At 38.8% G+C, this 17531-nt stretch overlaps 1 protein-coding gene across 12 annotated transcripts in view; it reads left to right on the forward strand.

The window, feature by feature from the left end:
* Positions 1-17531, forward strand: part of DIP2B (disco interacting protein 2 homolog B) — a 213597-nt gene that overhangs the window by 46875 nt on the left and 149191 nt on the right. For 4 of the 12 annotated variants that reach the window (XM_057318864.1, XM_057318866.1, XM_057318865.1 and 1 more), the window contains exon 1: positions 1787-3904. The exons of the other annotated variants lie outside the window; for them this stretch is intronic. In XM_057318864.1, the coding sequence (XP_057174847.1) occupies positions 3715-3904 (190 nt within the window). In that variant the 5' untranslated portion in view covers positions 1787-3714. Of the gene's footprint in view, positions 1-1786; positions 3905-17531 lie in introns of those variants that run through there. 12 annotated transcript variants of the gene reach the window in all.

Here is a 17531-nt window from a genome sequence, read left to right on the forward strand (position 1 = left end):
TCTGTTTTGCTGACCACTGAGCACCTAGCACAGTTCCTGGCGCTTAGCATGAATTTATTGAATAAATGCATTAAGCCGTCCTGAATGCAGCAAGAGGCTGTCTGTGTATTGCAGAGCAGTTTGAGAATCATTGCCAGGATGTTGTAAGATAGGACTAAATTATGTATCTAATGGCATTATCTGTTTCATCTAAATGGAAATGTTATTCTAATAGTTAATATGAAGTCTTTTCAAGATTTTCTGTCAAAGGGGCTCTGGTTCATTTTTATTTTCCTTTATTATTAAATTTTTACTGAAATTTTATTTGTATTGAAATTTTCAATGCACGTATTTTAAAGAGTTAAATCATTTTATAAGATTCACCACAAACAGTAGTCCTCTGCTCACCTCTTCTTCCCAATTTCTTTCTCCCCAGAGAGAACCTCTTTTAATGGATTCTTTTAGGTTTTACCTTCATGTCTTTAAATAACATGCGTACATTACTTCTTGATTTTCATGTTTTTTTTGCGTTATAGGCTTCCTACCGTAGCCACATACCTGTACTTCCCATACCACTTTCCTCTCCATATAGTCATGGCATAATTTTGGTTAAATGTTAGATCGATGTTCAGTATTTACATTATTATGATTATGTAGATGCTATTAACAGCTTAATTACGTTGTAGACTCTGATTATTTCTTCTCTTTCCTGCTTAAATTTTGTTTCTTCTGGAGTTGTTAGTTCTTTAATTTACTAATTTTCTATATGTTTATCAATGGTATGTCTTTATCCTCTCTCTCAGTTGCGTGAATCCCCTGTCTGTATGGTCATTCACATTAAATGTTGTATCAGTCTTGCTTTCTTTTTTTTTTTTCCTAAAGATTTTATTTATCTATTCGACAGAGAGAGACAGCCAGCGAGAGAGGGAACACAAGCAGGGGGAATGGGACAGGAAGAAGCAAGCAGGCTCCCAGCGGAGGAGCCCGATGTGGGGCTCGATCCCATAATGCCAGGATCAAGCCCTGAGCCAAAGGCAGACGCTCAACCGCTGTGCCACCCAGGCGCCCCCAGTCTTGCTTTCTTGAACAAAATCCATCGTGGAGTCTTCTGACCCACTCTGGTTTATTTAAAAAAATTTTTAAAGGTAAATTCTGTGCCTAGCATGGGGCTCAAACTCACCACCTTGAGATCAAGAGTTGCATGTTCTGCTGAATGAGCCATCCAGGTGCCCCAGACCCTCTCTGCTTTTGATGGCTTGATCTCTGGGTCTGCGGCACAACACTAGAATGGGCGTCCTCTAGTTTCCTAGGGATTGCTTTTGCTTTATTGGCTGCATTCTCTATGTTCTGGGTCCTAGATTTTTACCTTTTTGGTTTACTCCCTCACTTTGGCTAAGTGCATGTCTGAAAGAATCTCTACATGTCTCTTACTTTTTTCAATATAGGGTTTTGCCCTCAACTGTGCCTGATGTTATCCGTTCTAGAGATGCTCTATTTTACTCTCTTTAGAACAGAAATCTGTGTTCTCTGGAAGGGTGAGGAGAGGGTATTCTGTTGGCTGCTTGGAGGGAGAGAGAGAGAATCCGGGAGTCTGACTTTTCTGAAATAGATGTTTAACAAATCTTCCTGTTTATAACCTACTTTCCCCCCCATTTCCAGGGACTGGTCCAGCCCAATCTTGAGCTCTTTGGTTTTCTTAATGTAGATTGCCCAGCTCCCCCTTTGCCACTTAGATTCAGCTTTTTTGAGAGTGCTGAGTCATCCACTTGCTTTCCAAATATCAGAATTTTGTTGCTGCTGTCTTTAAAGTTTTTTTTTTTTTTTTTTTTGTCCTTGTGGGTTAATGCTTAAATTTTTTCCCTTTTCTGCTCTTCAGTGAGGAATGAGAAGGAACAGAGGCTATGCTGACTGGAAGCTCCAGGGACTGTCTTTTGGCTCTCCTCTTCCTTGTGAGCTGGTTTTCTAGTCTACGTTTATCTACTTTGCCTCTCTGACTTCTAACTTTGACTTCATCTTGTTCCAGCCACTGTCATCTTTAATACTTATTTTTCCAGCTTATTGGACTTTTTTTAAAGTATTGTTGTTTCCTTTTACCCCACACTTCTCTAATACCTCATGTTCTCTATTTCTAGGTGCCTCTGCTAAGCAGGGTAAGCTTTCTCTCCCTTATCTTCTTGTCAGTTTCCCTGCTCCCCAATATATAAAACACTGATCAAAGGATAGGTTCTAGCCTGTTTTTTTTTTAGCCTGTGTTTTCTTAGCCGTTTAAGAAACTCTTCTGAACAACAGTAAAAACCACACACAAGTCTTGAGAAATTAAATCTTTGTTGATTTAGCACATGTCCTAACTTTGCTTCTCTTCCATTCTGGCTTCCCTTTTCCTGTGTCTCTGACTTCTCATCTTTATACTAATTACTTACCTATTGACATGTCATCTTCTCTGCAGGGTTTTGCCACTAGGAAGACAGGTATTGTCTTTTTAAGTAAAATAAACTTAAGGAATAAGAGAGGAAACATTACATCAAGAGAGCTGAGTTTAGGTCCGAGATGATATTAGATATTTTGAGACTTTCTGAATGACTAAATCTTGATCATTTATCTATAAAACAGGGATAATAATTTCTTCCAACTTTATAGGACTTTGAGAAGGAAATGAGATCGATTGAGTGGAAAGTGTCTGGAAATCTCTGAAATGATATGTAATTTATATCCCCTGCCATCTTGCCTTCTGCAGATGGTCCGGGCTCAGGTTTGGGAGCTAATTTCCTGTGTGTGGTGTGTGGACACCAGTGGGATTGAGTAGATCCTCAGGGGACATGGCTGTAGCTTGGGTGATCTCTCTACTTTTGGGTGGAAGCCATCCCTGCCGTATTCTCTAAGTCTGGCAGATCTGAAGTATGGGCTCTAGCGTTCTTGGTGGGAACACTAGTGTTCAGAACGGTGGCAGGCGCTTCCTAGGCAGAAGCTTCTGCAAGAACTGCATGATGTGACTGACATCTGCTGAACTATGGCTAGTGACCTGCTGTGGGGGAGATACTCCCTGAGGGATCTGCTGGAGCGCCTGGTGGGTGGAAGACAGCAAGGATCTTGTTACCATTATTGTGACCACATCTATGGCCATGGACTGCTTAGCCCTGGAGGAATTTAGGTTATGTAAGCTTTGTGATTCTTAGTAAATGGATTGTAGTATTCTTGTTTCTGTCTCCTAAGGTTGAGCTTTGCCTCTCTGCCATATAATTGGCACTGCTGATTTGTTTAGGTAACCATTTCTTCAAGAACAAGGAAAACTAAGTAATAAATGGTAGTTTTATAGATTGTAAAAGGTGAACTTCAACACAGCCCAGTGTAAATTGTCACAAATTTTGAGGTTTATTATAAATTACGTATGTTATATATAAATTATATAAATTAATTCAGTCCAGTTCAAAAACTTTTTAGATATTGCATTGTTTTGATCAATGTCCTTTACCCTTAGGGGTAATACAAATAACAGAAAAAAGGAAATAGTTCTAGATATAGCAGTGCCGACTGAAGACATCAAGGTGATTTAAGTTTCTGTGCTCCTGCCAAGGGTAATAATTGAGAATCATATACTCCTAGAATTGAAAAGAACCTTAGGAGTTTTCTGTTCTAACGTTTTTTTATATATGTGGAAATTGAGGTCCTGAGAGGTGAAGTGGTTTGCTTAAGGTCGTGCAGTAAGCAGCTCTGTATTTCTGCGTGTGTTTTCTACCAATGAGGAGTAGCTCAGGACCAGTTCGGGAGTTTGTAGTCAGAGAGGGCAGAATGACTGTGTCTAACAGCCTTGGTTCTTTCCCAGCCCTCACTAAAAGTGAAGAAAAAAAAAATGTAAGCGTTAACTCAGAGGACAAAACAAAACCGCAGAAGAGACAACAGCAACAAAATTTTGGGAACTGGAAAACAGGTGGGTGATTGATAACTGACTCAGCAGACCCAAAAAAGCTGAATCTAAGTGTCAATGGGAGAGCTAGGCGATTTACATGATGAAAACCCAAAAGGCTCAGGAATGGGCCAGACCAGTTCCCCCTGGCATGGGGGAGGGGGGGAAGTAGGTTACAAACAGGAAGATTTGCTGAATGGCTGTTTAAGAAAAGTCAAACTCCCAGATTCTCTCTCCCTCCCTCCATGCAGCCAAAAGAATGCCCTTTCTTCACCCTACCAGAGACTGGTAGGGGGTGCAGTACAAAGAGATCTGAAATGTATTCTTTGCACTTGTAGAAGGGAAAAGATGGAGCCTACGAAGTTAATCTGTCATTCTTCGTGTACCTGTGTACAAGTATAAGACTGGGTAAAAAGTAAAAAAGAAAAATCTTGTTCTCTACCCGCGGAGGATTTTCAGTCTGAAATGGTCTTTCTCAAATTATGTTCTAATGTCTGTTAATTTTAGTTGGATATTACATCTCTGAAAGATTCAGTGGTTTAGTTTCTTCTTTTTGAGATTCTCATTAAACAGTAGCACGTTAAATGCTTAGGCAATTGTCTGGCAAATAAACTGTTTTAACATTTTTATGGCTCAATATTTCTGAACTTTATTCCATAGAATAAATCTTTAGGAAATAGCAACCTGTATAAGAGCACATTCCTCCTAACTCCCATGTGAATTAGATTGATGGTAAATTATATTTAAAACATCAGCCTTTCCCCCCATTTACTCAATATAGATTGTTTAAGAAAAGGAGACCCCCAGATCCTTTTCTTTCCTCTTTTCGGCCAAGCCAATTAATAATGACATTTGAGATTTTGTGTTTGGGGTCATCCTTTATTAGGTATGCCGTCATTTCGATCCAGAGACATTTCAGGTTTTTAATGAAAGCTGACAGGGGTGTTTCTATATCGTATTTCTACAGTTTGTCAGAGTATCTCCAGACATACTGAAAGGTGGAAGAATCTTCTGTAGACATTTTCTAATGCTTTTATATAAAGACGTTTCTTTATTATCGCCATCTCACGTTGTGACTTTTACATAGTTAAATTGTTGTTTTCTTTTTAAAGAGAGCTACAAATGTCTTTCTACAATTGCTTCTGTGAAATTCCTCAGAGTAGAATGAATTAAATTAGTGCACCTATAAAAGCATGTCATCTAAGATGACGGAATACCTGGATTTATGGAAATGATACTCGTAAGAAGTTGTCTATAAAGTAATTTTTGTATGTAAAAATTTGTTTTATCACATAATTAGGGAAATTAATTGACTCTAACATAGTACTGTTCAGTCTCTTCTGTAATTATTGGTCTCTTTCTCTTTGAGAAGTTCTTAATGTAGTAGGAAGGGACCATGTTTTTTATGTCTGTATTGCTAGCACCATTAAGTACTTCTTGACTGAAATAATGAGAATAAATAATATGGTATCATAATTCAAATATTTGGAATCACTTTCCAATGTGACATGTGAATTGTGTTAGTTATCTCACTGACCTTGACTGCCAGGAACAAGCTTTCAAATAAAGAGGTGGTGGAGGAGGGGAAAGTGTTAGAAGCTGTTCTTCCAGATTTCAGAGCAAGTCTTAAGTAGTAGTTATACCTGGAATGGTTATATATGGAATACAAAAGATTATGGGGCATCGTGAGGGAGTGTTTATGGTGATAAGGTTAGGAGGGAAGTTATCATTTAGGTTGCTCTTGCACACAGGGGTCAAGCAAGTGCTTAAAAACATAGAACAGGGCTTTCCCCATCCCTTTTCAGCAATGCTATTTATATATTTGAAAGTTACGGAGTTAGTTTTCTTTTAAAATATACTCAGTTTTTTTTTTTTTAATGGTCAGATGAACTTGTCACCTAAATACAATTAATTAGTATGACTTTATGGCCATTGTGGGATGGGGAGGACTGATTATAAAACAATATTGAAATGTAAGCCACATAACTACTTAGTCAAGTTGGTGCCAGGGGAATGATTTTAACTCTTAGGGACCACCAAAGCCATTTTAACTATTTCATAAAATCAATATCTCAGGTGACCTAGTTGCCACAGAGAATGGTTGTCCAAAATTTTAAGATTAAAAACCACAGCTCAGGGGCTCCTGGGTGGCTTAGTCGGTTGAGCATCTGCCGTCGGCTCAGGTCGTGATCTCAGAGTCCTGGGATACAGCTGAATCAAATCGGGCTCCCTGCTCAGGGAGGAGTCCGTTTCTCCCTTTGCTCCCCCCCCCCCCCATGCATGCGCTCTCTCTCTCTCAAATAAATAAAATCTTTTAAAAAACCACAGCTCAGTTTACTCATGGAACCAGCAGAAGACCAGTGCATCACTTTTCATTCAGTTCATTTGTTTGGGAGCAGTGGGTTGTTTGGTTTCAACACATGCTTATGTTTTGTTGAGATGTAATTTCTTCACTTCATTTCCTTTCTGTTTTTTTTTTTTTGTAAAGCTGTTGTTTTATGTATCTTAACTTCTTTGATTCTTAAGTCTTGAAATGGTGACATGACACATGGTGAGTTTATTTTTCAGTCCTTTGGTGGCACAGATGGAGTTAATCATACATCTCAGTTCATGGCACACCGTCAGCCCCGGTCTGTGCAGTCCTCTCTCTTTGCTTTCAAAATATTTCATTGATTTCCCTTTTACCTCCACTTTCCACTTTTCTTCCTAGTTTCCCACAGTTAACTGTTCTAATGTGGTTGATATATATCCTGTATTTATATGTATTTTTGTAAATATGTAATGGTTTTTTATTTTCGGTGTGTGTTATTAAATTCACCTAAATGGTACTGTGCTATATATATATATGTACTATATATAGTCTTTGTTGTGGTTCTTAGCCCTCTCTGCCTCCCCTCCCCCCACTGTTTAAGGCCTATTTAAGGACTGTCTTTATTTCTGTGTATATATCTAGTTCTTTGTTTCTAACTGCCATCTACTTTTTTGTAAAATGATTTGTTCTCTCAGCGATGGACATGCAGATTATTCAACTCCCCACTACCACAGAGAGTGGGCTACACAGCCTTGCATATGTTCTCTTATGGTTCTGTGGGAGATTTTCTCTGGACATATGCACAAGAGTAGATTGTTCTTCACTTGATGAATCATTGTCAGATTTGGGCTGTTCCTGAGTGTGTGCGAAGGGATCTTATTTCTCTGTCTTCCTGCCAGCACTTAGCTTTATCCACCTTCATAATTTTTCTGTATCTAATAGAGCTAAAATGGTATCTTAATGTTGTTTTATTTATTTTTTTTACTTTTATTTATTTTCTTGTTAAAGATTTTATTTATTTATTTGTCAGAAAGAGAGAGAGAGCAGAAGCAGGGGGAGAGGCAGGCAGAGGGAGAAGCAGGCTCCCTGCTGAGCTGGGAGCCTGATGCAGGACTTGATCCAAGGACCCTAGGATCATCACCTGAGCCGAAGGTAAATGCCTAACCAACTGAGCCACCCAGGCATCCCTTATTGTTGTTTTAATTTGCATTTTCCAATTAACTGACAAGTTGCAGTATCTCTGTGTATACCATTAGGGCCATTTAGAATGCCGCATTAGTGAATTACCGATTCATATCCTTTACCCATTTCTTTCATTAGGGTTCCTATCTTTTCCTGGTTGATTTGCAGAGAGAAGTCTGTTGCCTAGTTTAGAATATTAGCCTGGTATTTGTTGTTTCCTAGTCTGTCATATGTTAGTTTTGTTAATGGTGTTTTTTGTTGAATAGAAGCCAACTGTGATGTAGTGGGTCTATAATATTTTATCTTATGGCTTTCTGGGTTTTGCTAAATATAATAGATATTCTGCATTTTTAATTATATATTTTATAATTCAGCCTTTCACATTAGGTCTTCAATTCATCTGAGTCCGTCATTATATATGGTTTAGAATAGTAACCCAATTCTGTCTTTCTCCATGTAGTGACACCTCTTTACCAAACCTCATGAACTAATCTGTGGTACCACTGTTTGTGTGTTTGTTTGTTTGTTTCTTTTTTAAAATATTTTTAAAATTTAATCTCTGTATCAAACTTGCAAGCCTGAGATCAAGAGTCGCATGCTCCACTGACTGAGCCAGCCAGGTGCCCCTGTGGTACCACTGTTCTTATATTTTATATATCATATTTCTATATTTCCAAGGCTAAGAGTTTTAGTTTGTTTTATTGAGTGTGTTTGCTTATTCTCATATCAGTATCAGCTGTTTTTATTACTCTGCTTTGTGCTGTCTTAAAAACTCATAGGGTACATAAATTAAAAATATGTAATTTCTTCCTCAAATTACGCTATAGAGTCAGTGTTGTTCCAGTTAAATTCCATGTGTATTTTTCTTGAGAGATTTGGCAAACGGTTTAAAATTTGAATGAAAAAGTAAAGGTCTTTTTCAAAATTGATTTACGTCTTTCAGGTCTTTTAATGCTTAGTCATTTAAATCCATAGTTTTGCTGGTTTTTAAAAGACTTATTTATTTATTTGAGAAAGAGAGAGCGTGGGGGGTGGTGCAGAGGGAGAGGGAGAGTTTTAAGCAGGCTCGCGGAGGCTGATGGGGCTTGATCCCATGGCCCTGAGATCATGACCTTAGCCGAAATGAGGAGGCAGACGCTAACCCTACTATGCCACCCAGGCAAGCCTAAGTTCACACTTTTTCTTGTGCCATCTTTGGCATCTCATATTTTTCCAAAAGTTTATCCATTTCATCTCTTTTTAAGAATAAAATTTTTATTTTAGAATAAGTTTAGATTTACAGAAAAACTGTGAAAATAGTGCAGGAAGTTCCAACTGCTGTTGCCAAATTCTTTTAGCCTTTCCCCATATTTGTTTCACCTTCATTCTTGAAGGATATCTTCAGTGAATTTAGAATTCTGGATTGACAGTATTTTTCTTTCAACACTTTCAAAATACAGTTCCATTGTCCTCTGGCTTCCATAGTTTCCGATGAGAAATCTGCATTTATTTTTAATTATTGTTCCCCTGTGTGTATACTATGACATTTTTTCCTGGCTACTTTTAAGCGTTTTAGAATGATTTTTGATTTTTAGCATTTTGATTATGATGTGTCTTATTGTGGTTTTAAGTTTATCCTGTTTGGAGTTCTCTTCAATCTGTAAATTTGTGTCTTTCAAGTTTGGGAAGTTTATAGCCGTTATTTCTTCAATTTTTTTTTTTCACCGTCCAGTTTTTTTCTTCTCTCCTTCTGTGATTTTAATGACATGGATATTAAGCCTTTTGATAGTGTTTCATAGGTTTCTGAGGCTGTTAAATTTTTTCATTTTTTTCCCTCTTCTTCAAATTGAATCATTCTGTTAATCTGTCTTTATATTCATTGGCCTTTTCTCCTATAATTTCAATTCTGCTATTCAGCCCATCCTGTGACCTTTTTATTTGACGTAGTTTACTTTTCTTTTGTAAAATTTCCGTGTGGTTCTTTTTTTTTTTTTTAAGGTTTTATTTATTCAAGAGAGAGAGCGAGTGAGCACACATGAGCAGGGAGAGGGGCAGAAGGAGAGGCTGAGCAGGGAGCCTGACATGGGGCTCGATCCCAGGACCTTGAGATCATGACCTGAGGCAAAGTCAGAGGCTTAACCAACTGAGCCATCCAGGCACCCTCCGTTTTCTTTCTTTCTTTTCTTTCACTTTATTTATTTATTTGACAGAGAGAGAGACAGCCAGTGATAGAGGGAACACAAGCAGGGAGGTGGGAGAGGAAGAAGCAGGCTCCCAGTGGAGGAGCCCAATGCAGGGCTCGATCCCAGGACCCTGGAATCACACCCTGAGCCGAAGGCAGACTCTTTAACAACTGAGCCACCCAGGCGCCCCGCCCCTCCATTTTCTTACTTTCATCCCAGACTGGGCATGTTGGGTTGGTGAGCACGAATCTAGGGACAAAAGGAGGCAGAAAATGTAGTCCGTATTTGTCACCTGCTTTCCAGCACCAGTTGTGAAGGAAAACATGAATCTCTGCTGGGCAGCTAGGCATCTTTGCCATACCACTTCTTGATCATGTGGAAGACATCTTTTTTACCTTGTGTATTAGTTTGCCAGGCTGCCAACAAATACAGACTGGGTGGCTCAGACAACAGAAGTTCATTTTCTCACAGTTCTGGAGGCTAGAAGTCCAAGGTCAAGGTGTCAGCAAGTCTGGTTTCTTCTAAGGTCTCTCTCCTTGGCTTGCATATAGTGCCTTCTCACTGCATCTTCACATGGTCTTTTCTCTGTGTGTGGGCATCTCTGTGTGTCCAAACTTTCTCTTCTAAAAAGAAAATGAGTTAGATTGGCTTAGGGCCCACTCTAAGAGCCTCATTTTAATTTCTTTACCTCTTCAAGGGCCCTGTATTCAAGTACAGTCACATTCTGAGGTACTGGGGGTTAGGGCTTCAATATATGAATTTTGTGGGAGGACACATTTCAACCCATAACACACATGGTACACTATAAATGCATGTGTTTTCACTAAAAGTAGTCATACTCCACTTATAAAAGGAATAAAGGAATGTTAGATCTGTTATAATTATACTTTTAATGGATCTTTAAAATCCTGTATATAAATGAAGATTGCCAGTGTCTGAAAGGCGTTTTTCCTTACTTATTAGTCAAAGGGGAAAGTCTAGTGATGAAGACGGTTTAGTTTTCAGTGAATGTGATCATTGTTTTTCTCTCTCCCAGAGTCTGCTAAATGTTGAGTCCTTATTGTAGCTTTTTCAAGGGGTATGTTAACAACTACTGAGATAGTAAGGAGAGTTACTAAATATGTCACCTAGAGGAAATGCTACATCATGGGCCATTCCCTCCCCCCCACCCCCATGGTCTGGAATGTAAAACTCTAGTGTATATTGGACTTTTGGGGAGAATTTTGTTCCGTTGTGCCTTGTCAAATGACATTCTGTTACTGAAAACCAAGGCCATGTTAATGTGGTTGGTAATATCCTTTTAACCTACCAGACATTTGAAGGTGGAAGAGACTATGCATGTGAATTCTACCATTTGAACTGTTGGACCCCTTCTCTTGGCCTGCTGATCAATCACAGCTATATCTAGTGGGTTGGGGGTGAGGCTTTAAGGGAAGACTGAGGCTCTTAAGCCTTTTGTATGTGCCAGTTAAAGATTACTTAGCCTCACTGTTGACTGTCAGGCTTTTTTTTTTTTTTTTTTTTGACTTCTCAATACATAACTACTTTTTACCAAATAGTGGCTTGAGATTCAGCTCTCTTATAAAACTATACTTTACTTTTAAATGGACTATAATTATTATTTTTAAAGTTATCATATAAATATCAGAATACTGGTCTTTTAAAAGATTTTGTTTTTATGTATTTTTGTGTTTATTGTGAAACTGAGAAGTTTAAAAATCATCGACTATCTGAGAAGGAGTAACATCCGAGCTTCTCTGTTGACATCTGCTAGTTGTTACAAGTCAGAAATCTCTTGGGATTTGTTGTAGAAAGTTGTCACTAGTTCTATGAATGAAGTTATCTGATACCTTTATGAGATTCAGTAGTTTGGCTGGATTTTTGCTATGTCATGATTCCTTAATCACTTCTGAAATCAGCTCCAGAACATTTTCCAAGTTGTAATTGAAAATGAGGAAGTTCTCTCATTTTCCTTTATGTTTTTTTTTTCTTTATATGTTATTTAACATCTTCATCGCTTAAAAACAGATCTAGGAAATTTGCCTTTTATATTCTGTAGTATATTGTATATATTCATTCTCTGTCTGTCTGTCTTATGTATGTATGTTTGAACACCCGAAGTGTTCTAGATGTATTAATTATTAATTACCTACTGAGTGCAAACACTGTCTTGCCTGAGATAGTTGCTGTCATTCTAAGGTGTAAAGATATAGGCAGACAATGTGTAGATATATGATGCATAAACAAATAATTTCTTGCAGCTTTAAATTTGTAAAACAGTGTTCTCAGAAGATTTGGCTTTATTCTCAACAAAACTTTTACTGACCGCTTACTATTTAGTAGATAACTGGGGATAATAAAGTGACTATGACCCAGTTCCTGTCCACAAAGTGCTTCCAGTCTATTCAGGAACTGATTTGTAATAAAAAGGAAATTAAAATTTGATTATATGCTCAGGTAAGTGATTAAATAGAGGTGCAGAAAGAAAATGCCATGGCAGCATGGGGGAGGAGTTGGGGAGGGATGGACTGCCAGGAAAGCCTCACAGAGAACGCAGTATCCGTGGCAACCGCTTGAAGCATGATTTTGGCTGTAGGTAGATGGGACTCAAATTCTCTGTGACCCTTGGCTTTTTAAATATTCATGTGACTTTAGCATACGTCTAGGACCGGACGTTTATGTAAAGACGCATCTGCCGTTCCGTGTAGCCTTTGGTTTAACTAGTCCTTTAGGAACAGACACTTACGGATGCAGCCGTATGGCAGCATTACGGACGTTCGCTCTCTCCGGTCCCTCACGGCGCAGCCGCAGTTACACTGCTGAGCTTAGGTTGCCCTTTCCTTTTTTACCACAAACATTTCTCACTTGTCTTCATTCAGTCTGTATAAACAAAGCAAAACTTAAAAAAGAAATCACAAACGTGGGTCTGTTGTTCTGCTTTATCATCCTTATTTATCTTCCTTTTCTCTTCAAAGCGAAGATGGCCATCACGTGCTGATATACAAATATTCCCAGAAGAAGAACATAATTCCCTCCGACTTTGCTGCGTGGTATATGGCTCCTTTAAAAAAAATACACAGAGGAGATTTTGTTTTTTTCATTTCTATATCATGAAGTTAAGTTTTGTGTTCTAGAAAAATGTTTTGCGGTTAAGTGGAACTGAAAGCATTTGCTAAGGAGAGAGTTAAGGGTTGCTAAACGTGTGGCAGGCTGGATTGGTGGTGTGCTGAGAATGCTTTTGTAGCAATTTGAGTCAGTAAACATTTACTGAGTGCTGTAAAGCACTACTCCTAGGCCTTCTGATGGATAAGAAAATGAACAAAACACAGGCTCTCTTTTGAAGGACCTTACAATTTACTATACCGTTTGAATCTCCTCTTTTCCATTATGCATCTTTGCCATTTCCCAGATAGTGAAAATTAGAGCTCTAATTTATTGATTCTCTAAGCTGGAAAATCTGTAAAATGAGTTTGCTTAAAATGTTGGTGGCTTTTTCTCCTTCGTGCTGCCAGTATTAAAGCAACAGGAAACATTTTGTGCCTTCTTCTGTAAATTAACATTTATATAAGTGGCTGCTTTTCATAAAGCATCTTGATCCAGCCCCTCTCGTGCTGTGACTCTTCATTGATAGTATTAAATCAGATCTGAGCAGCGCTAGGAGACAGTTGAGAGTTTGAGAATATGCCCAGTGTCAGCATCTTGGCTAGAGTGTGCTGTTGAAACAAAGAACACTATTGGCGCCCCAGAGCTGATTAGACATGAACTATTCTGCGTGTGAACTCTAATAAATAAAGCCACGTAGGGTGTTCCATGCTTTCATTTGGGCAGAACTAAATGGTTAAGTATCCTTTTAGGCTTTCCTCTAGATCTAACCACCACTATTAGCACATAATCCAGAAGAAGTGAATTCCATAAAATCTTCAAATACAACCATTTATCCGGAAGTCAGAATTCTGGCTTCGTCAGCCACAAACACCCAGTTCATTAAACAGATGATTGCTTGAACATTTACTGTGTAAAGCTCTGTTTCTGGGTGCTTCAGGGTGTAAAGAGACAAATAAAATTGAGTACCTGTCAAGTAACTGGTGGATTTAGAACACTCTACGCTAGTTGGTCTACCTGCCATCCCGTGGTAAGTCCATTTTTTCCTGGTCTACCTGGTCTGTAGCCACTCACAACCTGGTGTTGACTCTTATTCATTCCGTGTGGTGATTCCAGCACAATCTGTAGAACCGTATCCTTAATGGACAGTGGTGTTGGAAACAACAGAGATGTGCCTCGAGCCCTGGACAGTATTTACAGTGATTGGTGGAGAAGCCCACTGTAGCACTAACCACCTGAGGTACTATTTCAGGACATTTTTGTTTTTCTAATGGAGTCCCATGGTTTCCATAGTTCAAACAGGCAGGACCCAGACGGGAGGCATTCTTTAAAAACGGCTGGTCCGATTTTGATTACATTTCCTTATTCTACCAAATGTGTATATTCCCTTCTTTACACTGGAAACAGCACGGTGTACTGTATGATAGTGGGGGAAGTATTTTACATGAAGTCACTAAATTCACTTATTCAAATAATATGTCTTCTCAAATATTTTTAAAGTGACCAGAGGTAAATATTTACGAATTATATGTAAGTACTTGAAGCGCATTTTGGAGATGTGTTTTCCGTAGTATTAGGGCTAAATTAGCTTGCTAACTTAATTCCCAAATTAGGCAGTCCAGCCCCCGGTCACAGTGGTGCTGTATTGAAGGTATATGTGGTGTGCAAACCCTCTCCCCAGCCCAGCTCCTATAGGTCGCTCACCGATATGAGGATGAAGGGCACAACTGGACTGTTTGTTTTCCCCAAATTTGCCCACTAGATCAGCTGCTTCCTTCCCCGGGATAGAATCTTCTAAGTGGCAAAGAAATGGCAGAGATGTTACAGCTGATGGACTTGGAATCGTGGAAGGAGACATCGGATGTGAGGAATAAATGTCCCCTCTAGCACTTGTTTCTTTCTTCCATGCACGGTTTACACGAAGAATTAGGGTAGGAAATGGGAGCCTAAGTAGGCCAGAGAGTAAACCTTTGTTTTAGGAAACAGACCTTAAAGCAATTGGCCTCTTGGACATTGTGGCAAATGTTTGTTTACGAGAATGATGAGAATTGTCTGTCCATAGGCAGTTCTCGCTGCTTTTCTGAAACATCTGTGATTTAGCATTCTTTCCTGGCAGCAAGGTCCACAACTTGGTTTTGCGCTGTCCTTTAGCATTTTAAAATATACCTGCCTCTTTGTCTCTTCCTTGTGTTCTTCACAGACCCCTTTTCTCACCCCACCCCCCGAGTGTTCACCACAATTATAGACCATTTTCTTTTCATTTCACCGTCAGCCACTTACATGGTTTTAACTGTTTTAATATCATCATGATTTCCAAATCTCTCTCTTTCCTACCCAGACCTCTGCTCTGCACTCCGTATTAGTATATCCAGCACTTTGGTTCACAGTTCCATCTGGGCCATCTAAGAATAAGCTTATCTCTTCCACCCACTCTCTCAACAGCAGCTCAGAAACTTGCCTTTTTCTGCGTGGTCACAGGCTTTATGAGCGGCACCTCAGCCTGTCCACTAGGTCAGGCTAGAAACCTGGGTGTCACCTCGAGCTCTTCCTCCCTCTTTATTGCTTATCTCCAGGTCAGGGGTCAGCAAGCTGTGGCTGGTGGGTCAAATCCAGGCAGAGACTTGGGAGCCAAGTATGTTTCTGTATATTTTTAAGCAGTTGTTTTAAACAATTAGAGAGACCCTGTGTGGCCTGCAAAGCCTGAGTATTTACTGTCTGATCCTTTGCAGAAAAAGTTTGGCTAACCCTGTCCTAGCTTAGCAAGTCCTATCATTTCTCCCTCCAAAACATCACTTTTAATTATTTCCTTCTCTCAATCCTCCACTGCCCCCCTAGATCTTGCCTGTTCTGTTTTTCACTTGGACTAACTTGGTAGCCTTCTCACTTGTCTCTTCCTCCTATACTGTTGTAAGATTTCTTTATAAAATACATGGCTAATCGTGACCTCTCTTGTTTAAAATCCTGCATTGTATTTTTTTTTCCCTTTTCTCCCCTATTTTCTGCCTGCAACAGCCTCTTCACCCTTCAGGTGAACTGCAGTGATATATAAATAGGGGACTGCTTCATCTTTTAAAAGTTATGAAAATTCAGCAACAAAAAAGAGCAAAAAGAACTACTGATAAACAGAACAACCTGGATGGGGTGCTCACTTGTCACCTTTTCCATTAAGTCCACCGGTCTCCTATGCAGTTAAGGCCCCGTTCGACCTTCTTTGTACTTCTGTTACTGCACCTCCCAGACTGCACTCCGAGAACCCATTTGTCATTCAGTCACTCCTGCTACACTGTGCACACCTTGAGGGCAGGTCCCGTGTCCTATTCATTTTTATACTCTCTTTTCCTAGCAGTGTCTGCCATGTTGTAGGAACTGTAATGAATTCATACTTACGATAGGTGTTTTGAAGAATAATTTTTATTCCTAAGATACAAAAAATATTATTTAAAGGTATCATTAATCAGTTTGACTTTGGTACACAGGATTTATAGCTTCTAGATTTTTGATACAATCATGCTACATTCTGTTGATTTCTGTTTCATAGCTTTAAATACTAAATTTAAAAGTTTGAGATTATTATATATTCACATGTGGTTATAAAGAAATAAAACAGAAAGATTCCATTTATCTTTTACTCAGTTCTTCTCCTGGTAACATATTGCAAAACCATAATACGATATCACAGCTAGGCTATTGACACTGATACAGAACATTTCTATCACTACAGGGATCCTTCCTGTTGTCTTTTTATAGCCACACCTACTTCCCCTCCCAGATTAGCTCCACCCTCCCCCACGGCAACCACTTACCTGTTTTACATTTCTATAATTTTGTCATTTCAAGAGTATTATGTAAGTGGAATTAGAGTATGTAATATTTTGCGATCGGATTTTTTTCTTTCTTTTCTTTCTTTTTTTTATAAGATCTTATTTATTTGACAGAGAGAGAGGGCATAAGCAGGGGGAGCAGCAGAGGGAGAGGGAGAAGCAGGCTCTCTGCTGAACAGGGAGCCCATTCTGGTACTCCATTCTAGGACCCTGGGATCATGACCTGAGCTGAAGGCAGACGCTTAACCAACTGAGGGACGCAGGCACCCTGGATTTTTTTTTCTGTTCAGCATTATTCTCTAGAGATTCATCCAGGTTGTTCTTTTTTTTTTTTTAAAGATTTTATTTATTTGACAGAGAGAAACACAGGGAGAGAGGGAACACAAGCAGGGGGAGTGGGGGAGGGAGAAGCAGGCTTCCCGCTGAGCAGGGAGCCTGATGCAGTGCTCGATCCCAAGACCCTGGGATCACGACCGGACCGAAGGCAGCAGCTTAACGACTGAGCCACCCAGGCGCCCCTATCCAGGTTGTTCTGTATATCAGTAGTTCTTTTTGTTCCTTTTTGTTGCTGATTTTCATAACTTTTAAAAGATGAAGCAGTTCCGTATTTATATGTCACTGCAGTTTCTTTAAAAACAATTTAAAAATTTTACCTCTTGTTCTTAATAAGAGTCGTTTTCAAACTTTGCACCCTTAAGTTTCTGAGACTGAAAGAGCTTTTAAGTGTATTATATCTATTATTTACCATATTAGAAATTAAAACAAATATTTTAAAGATATTTAGCTTATTTAAAATAACAATAATAAGTCTGTTGTGTGTTATCACAGGTAATATATTTTTATGAGAAATAACTACATTTCCCAAAGCAAAAAAAAGTTTAGTGAGAAAAGAACTGTTTTACATTTTTGTGACTCTAACATCTAAATTCTCATATCTGCTTCTTCATTTAGTTTATTATAATAAATTGTTTTGTTGAAGTATATGAAGAAAATCTGGCCTCATTTGGAAAAGTCAGGAAAATTTAATAGTCTTCTTCTTATATACTTCTTGGATACTACACCCAAACTCAAGT

Source organism: Ursus arctos, unplaced genomic scaffold (assembly GCF_023065955.2).
Source record: "Ursus arctos isolate Adak ecotype North America unplaced genomic scaffold, UrsArc2.0 scaffold_26, whole genome shotgun sequence".
Taxonomy (NCBI): domain Eukaryota; kingdom Metazoa; phylum Chordata; class Mammalia; order Carnivora; family Ursidae; genus Ursus; species Ursus arctos.